The 6,924-nt window shown below is 39.2% G+C and overlaps 1 protein-coding gene across 1 annotated transcript in view; it reads right to left on the bottom strand.

Moving 5' to 3' along the window:
* The window catches only part of PYGB (phosphorylase, glycogen; brain), an 81,516-nt gene that overhangs the window by 22,673 nt on the left and 51,919 nt on the right, over nucleotides 1-6,924 (bottom strand). Inside the window, 1 exon segment of the mRNA XM_006903670.1 lies at nucleotides 5,454-5,674. Within this exon segment, the coding sequence (XP_006903732.1) occupies nucleotides 5,454-5,674 (221 nt within the window).

The following is a 6,924-nucleotide window of genomic DNA, read 5'->3' as shown; positions in this document are numbered from 1 at the left end:
TTGATTTCATATAACAATACCTTTATAGTATGTTTCATTCATATACATTGTTTTTTATACGATTTCTCATTTACATTGTGCTTCATAAAATCATTCATATATATTCTAGTTTACATTATCTTTTACACTAGTTTATTTACAAAATTCGAATATATTGTTTTTCATACCAAGTTCTTCCCATTTCCCTACCCCTCATTTTTTCCCAATCTGTAGATTATTGCTTCAATTTGCTAATAATGATGTATTTGCTTTTGGTTTTTAAAAATAATATTTTGTTTTCTGTGACCACTTACACAGTTTATTTTCTCATTTAATGATTTTTATAAAAGTTGTCTAGTGACATTTGGTATATTCTTTACAGCACATAAACTTTCATCCCTTTCATTCTGGAAACTAGAGCCCATGCCATTTGAACCCTGCTCTGACTCGTCTTTTCCCCTCCCCCACCACCATATTTTTATTTATACTGGTTTTATACAAAAATCTTATATATTGTGTATCTTTAATGTACTCTGTGTTTCACACATCCCTACATCCACATTGTGTTTCAAATAATTACTCATATATATTGTATTTTATAAAATTAATCACAATTGGTTTATGCCTACTATTCCCCTGTCTTTTCACGCCCCCACTGGATCTTTCCTAATTTCCTCACCCCTTCCCACCATCCACCAAACTCTCTTATGGCAGTGATTTCCTTCTCTCTCCACCTTTTGCCTTCCTGTCTCTTCTCTTCCCCTTTTGGGCTTTTATACGTATCTTATTAGTTGCCTTATTTTTGCAATGTTTCTCTTAAGCAGTCTTTGCCCTTATGAGACTGAGTTAGTTCACTTAGCATAATGCTCTCTAGTCTCTTCTATGCTATGTAGTATTTTATGAGATTGTTGCTCCTTAGTGCTGCATAGTAGTCCGTTTTGTGAATGTACCACAATTTCTGAATCCATTAATTTGTTGACGGACATTGAACTGTTTCCATTTCCTTGCTATTGTGAGTAATACTTCTATAAGCATAGTTGTATAAATCGTCATTTGTGTCTTAGTTCCATTTTCCTTGGAGTATATTCCTAGCAGTGCAATAAGTGAGTCAAATGGTATTTCTATGCTCAGCTTTTTTATGAATGTCAAAGTGCCTTCCAAAGTGATTGTATCATTTTACATATCCACTGGCAGTGTATAAGAGTTCCAATATCTCTGTATCCTCTCCAACATTTATTGCTTGCTGCCTGGTTAAACTCTGCTATTTCTACTAGGATGAGATGACATCTTATTGTGGTTTTGATTTTCACCTCTCTTAGTGCCAGTGATTTTGAGCATTGCTTCATGTGTCTGTTGGCCATCTGAATGTCTTCCTTTGTCAAAAGTTTTTCCATGGCTTTCACCCATTTTGTGGCTGGATTATCATTCTTTTCATGTGGAAGCTACATAGCATTATGTAAACTTTTGTGATAAGACCTTTGTTTGAGATGTCAAAGCTAACTGTTTCCCCCCTCCCCCAGAGTGTAGGTTTTCTTTTCACCCTATTGGAAAATCTTTTTTTAAGCACACAGGGGCTGAAACTTTAGGTTATATTCCTCAGTTTGGATTCCTCAATCCATATTGAACACTGAAGCCTTCAATACAGACTAAATGTCAAAGTCAAGAAAACAAAATTTCTCATCACTGGACCAATAGATAACATCATGATAGATGGAGAAATGATTAAAACTGTCAATAATGTCATTTTCTTGGATCCACAATAAACATGCTTGGCACCACTAGTCAGGAGATCAGGAGATGTATTGCACTGGGAAAGTCTACAGTCTGGGACCTCACCAAGTTATGTCAATTTGAGGACTAAGGTGCACTTGATTCAAACTATGATTTTTAAAAACACTTTCTATGCATCTGAGATCTGGACAATGAATAATTGTAAAAAAAATTGATGTCTTTGAATTATAGTGTTGGAAGAGAGTACTAAATATTGCATGGTGTGCCAAAAGAACAAACTTCACAGGTGCTCTTCACTTTGGAGAAGGTGAAGCCAGATTGTTTCTTGGAAACAAGGGTCATGAAGCTTCACCTCACGTACTTTGGGCATGTTGCTAGGAAGGGATATTCCTTGGAGAAAGAAATCATTCTTGGAAAGTTGGAGGGACAGTGAAGGAAAGGAAGACTCTCAACCAAGTGGATTGACACAGTGAGTGCAACAATGGGCTTGAGTATGTCAGATATTGTGAGGTTGGTACAGGTTAGGACAGAGTTCAGATTTGTTGTTTATAGACTCACTATGAGTCATATTCATCTTGATAGCACCTAATAATAATAATTCCTCAATTTTGTCCTCTACTGGCTGTGCATTTCTGTCTGTGTTTGCAAGCCTGTTTATACCATGTTATTGTTGTTGTGTACTGTCATGTAGGAACTGACCCCTAGTTGACCCTCTGCCAGGTCTTCAGAGGAAATTAATTATTCTGGAGGAGACTACTCATCCTTCTCCTCCAGAACAGCTGGTGGATTCAGGATTGCAGTGCAGCTTCTTGCCTCTAGGTCACAAGTGCTCCCTATTGGCCAAGATTTGTAAGTTTGGTCTCATTTTGTCTCTTTTGATCTTTATGATTTGGGGCTTTACTCCTAGGTCTCTCAGACCCAGTCTGAGTTGATTTTTATGTTTGGTGTTAGATGTGAATACTGCTTAAGCTTTCTTCAGGTAAATGTCTAGTTTTGTCAATACTATTTGTTTAAGATGTTGTCATTTCCCTATTTGATTGGTTTTATTTCTTTGCCAAATATCTGTTGACTGTAGGTAGAGGGGTTAATTTCTTGGTCCTTTATTGTGTTCCATTGGTCTATGTATCTGTCGTTGTACCAGTACCTGTTTGTTTTCCTAGCAGTACATGGTATATTCAACACTCTTCTCCAGCACCACAACTCAAAGGCATCAATTCTCTTTCTATCATCCCTAGTCACTGTCCAGCTTTCTGACACATAGCATGCAATTGCAAAAACTATGGCCCAGATTAGGCACACCTTAATCTTCAGCCTGACGTTGTTGCTCTTCAGTACTCTGGAGAGGTCCCTGACAGCTGACGTTCCCAACACAATTAATTTCTTGATTTTCTGGCTGCTAGTACCAAGAGTGTTGATTGTGGAACCAAGCAAACTAAAACTGTTAACAATCTCAATCTCTTCACAATCCATAATGATACTGCCAATTGCCCCCTTGGTGAGAATCTTTGTTTTCTTGATGTTGAGCTTCAGCTGATATTGAAGGCTGCAGTCTATGACCTTCTGCAGCAAGTGCTTCAGGTCCTCCTCAGCTTCAGCAAGCAGAGTTGTGTCATCTGCATAATGCAGATTGTTGATGATTCTTCCTCCAACCCTGATGCCACATTCTTCCTCCTCGGACAGCCCAGCATCCTGGATGATCTGTTCTGCATACAGATTGAAAAGTTATGGAGACAGAATACATTCCTGGCGGGCACCCTTCCTGATTTTGAACCATACAGTATTTCCTTGCTCTGTTCTGACGACTGCCTCTTGGTTCAAGTACTGATTTCACATAAGCACAATCAAAATAAACTAGTAGAAAAAATTTTAAAAACCCACCCAAATCTAGGTGAAGAGCCATTAAAAAGGGCTCTTCTTTATGTCCTTCATGGAGACTAAAAGAAAGAGAGGGAGAGAGAAGAAAGAAAAGAGAGGGGAGGAGAGGAGAGGAGAGGAGAGGAGAGGAGAGGAGAGGAGAGGAGAGGAGAGGAGAGGAGAGGGACGGAGAAATGCTGAGCAAGGGGAGAATTGCATTGGGAAAGTCTGCTTTCAGAGACCTCTCGAAAGTACTGAAGAGCAACAATGTCAATCTGGGGACTAATACGTGCCCGGTCCAGGCCATAGTCTTTGCAATTACTTGCTATGCATCAGAAAGCTGGACAACGATGAAGGATGTTAGGAGAATTGGTGCCTTTAGACTGTGGTGCTGGAGAAGAGTATTGAATATACCAAGGACTGCTAAGAGAATTAACAGCTTCATCCTTGAGAGGGTGAGACCAAGCTGCTCCTTGAGGGCAAGGATTCTGAAGTTTCATCTGACATACTTTGGACATGTTGCAAGGAGGGACCAGTCCTTGGAGAGGGACGTCATGCTTGGGATGGTGGAGAGACAGTGGAAGAGAGGAAGACCCTCGATGAGATGGATTGATTCAGTAACTGGGGTAATGGAGGTAGGCGTATCAGAGACAATAAGATTGGCACAGTATAGAGCAAGGTTTAGGGTTCATAGGCTCATAGAGCAGGGTTTAGGTTCAAAGGGTCACTAATGAGTCGCAGGTGACTCATCAGCACATAACAACAACTACAATAAATATCATTGCCTAGTTTGCTTCGTAGAATAACTCTGGGAATGTTACTTTTTTTGGTATTTTTTTAAAAATAATTTAATTGACAGTAGTTCTTCTCTGAATGTAGGTTCAACAGTAGCAATCTGCTGTGAAGCCATCTGACCCAGGACTATTTTTGTGGGAGAGTCTTCTTTTTAATGGGTCTGTTCAAGTGTTCTATGTCCATCCCTGTAAATTGGATAAGGTGTGAGTTTTTAAGAATTTGTCCATTTCCTCTAAATTTTCAAATTTATCAGTATACTTATTAGTAATATTCTGTCATTATTGATTTAATTTCATCTGGTTCTGTAATTATATCACCTCTTTAATTTCTTATGAGTTACTTGTTTCTTCTTTTACTATCTTTTTTTCTGTTAAGATTGCAAGCTTATCTATTATCACTTAAATTTTTTTAGGTTTTACATTTTATTTCCAGGAAATAATGTTTTCTTTTCACACAGAGGTATCCCATCCTCTCAAAACAGAAGCTGCCCTGGCTTTCAGGGACAGCCACAGGGTGCATCCCATCTGTCCAGAAGGAGATGCTTCCGAGGTACCAAAACAACAAATTATAAAACAAACGAAGAGGTAGTAGAATCCATTTGACATGTAGTGAAGTGGCTTATTAAGTACCATTAAGCAGTTAGGTCCATGAGTACTGATGGTGTTTCAGGCGTAATTCCAGCAGTTCTGGCCAATAGCAACAGCACATGATGACAGAGAATGTGTTTTCAGTCTCTTTCCTACAAGGCTTCTCAAGGTGGTCTCAGAACAGTGCAAATCATGTTCAGAGTATCCTCCAGACCCATCCCAAATTCCCACTGCCTGGTTTCATGAGACCTGGTCTTCAGGACAGTCACTTTGGTTTCTGTTCCTTAATAAGGAAAATTCATCAAACTCTCACTTCTGAGCTCAGATATCTACTTTTTTTTTTTTTTTAGCATCTAAGGTTTTATTAAAGTTTTTAAAAACAAGCATCCATGCCAGTGAGGATAGTGGTGGGGAAAAGGGAAGGGTAAGAGAAGAAGGAATTCTGCCTTATTGGTAATACAGCTCCAGGTTCAGCCCATCGTGGATTTCATAGTTGCCCGAGCACACGTGGTCCTTGAAAATGGTGTACCACTTCTTAAGGACAATTTTGTTCCAGCAGGTGCCTGTTTGGGCTGCGATGAGCTTCTTAAGATCTCCAATGGTGTCATCAGGGTTGCACTTAACGCGGACCTTCTTCCCCAGACGGTCGTTGCAAACCACCTCAATCATCATGGCTGCGGCTCGAACCTGCTCGGAACCAGCGACGCCACAAGCTTCGAGCTTCAACGCTAAGCCCATTTTATTAAGGCAATTGTTCAGAATGAGGGAGTGAGGTTTTTTTTTTTTTTACATATATTTTAACTTTATTTTGTTGTAGTTAAGACTATATACAACAAAATACACACCAATTCAATCATTTCTACATGCACAAGTAAGTGACATTGTTAGCCTTTTTTCTCTGATTGTTACTCCCTAAATTAATGGCGAAATACTCAAATTGCTATTTGGAAAAGAGAATTTTTAGGCCTTACATACAGACTGTGAATTTATCTATACCTTCCCTCCTCAGGAGATGCAGGTGACTCAAGTCCTGAGGAAGTTTTCACAGGAAAAGGAAAGCTGATGAATTTGTAATCCATTCCCCTTTCTAACACCTTCTTGGAGTTACAGAGATTCTGTAAAATATCCCAGATATGGTTACCACCAACCAGAGATTTTTGTAGTTGGCTAATGACGGATACTTTGCTCTTTCCCTAGGGAGGGAAGGGGATAAATCTATATAATGAATGTGATTTGTCACCATGTGTATGTAGTATGTCTTTTAAACTTTTTTAATTTTTATTAATTTAGTTTGTTTATTTTTCATTTCAATGAACATCTACAGAGATTTTGGAATTCCATTCATTCATTGTTGCACCCTTCTCCCCGCACAAACCCCTCCCCCCTCTCCCCCCTTTGCTCCTCTCCTTGAAAAGCAAAGAGGGAGTGAGTTTTGGATTGGATGTCCTTCTCACAAAGAGGACACTCCTTTTCCCCCCCTTTTTATTAATTTTAATAAACATTTACAGAGATTTTGGATTTCCATTCATTCATTGCTGTACTTTTCTCCCTGTCCACCCCTCCCCACCAGTTCGCTACTCTCTTTGAAAAGAAAAAAAATTCCTTCATTGGTATACATTTCCCCCATTCCCCCACCCCCGCCCCAAGTTCACTTCTCTATGCAACCTTAATTCCCGGCTCCTGTGCTAACCATAATACTCAATCATATATCACCTTTAATCTGTTCTTTCCCTCATCTGTTTCAGTACAGTATACATAATTTATCCAGTTTTTCCTCAGTCCTACTCCAACCCTGATGTCAGTCCCATTCTCTACAACAGTGGCACCGTGCAGTATTTGTCCTTTTGTGACTGAGATATTTCACTCAGCATAATGTCCTCCAGGGTCACCCATTTTGAATAATGTTGCATGAGTTCCTTGTTTTTCAATGCAGCGTAGTATTCCATTGTGTGAATATACCACAGCTTCTCTATCCATT

This window comes from Elephantulus edwardii, unplaced genomic scaffold, assembly GCF_000299155.1.
Source record: "Elephantulus edwardii isolate Elephantulus edwardi_28Jun2011 unplaced genomic scaffold, EleEdw1.0 scaffold00417, whole genome shotgun sequence".
NCBI lineage: Eukaryota > Metazoa > Chordata > Mammalia > Macroscelidea > Macroscelididae > Elephantulus > Elephantulus edwardii.
This window is presented reverse-complemented; position numbering and strand designations above follow the sequence as displayed.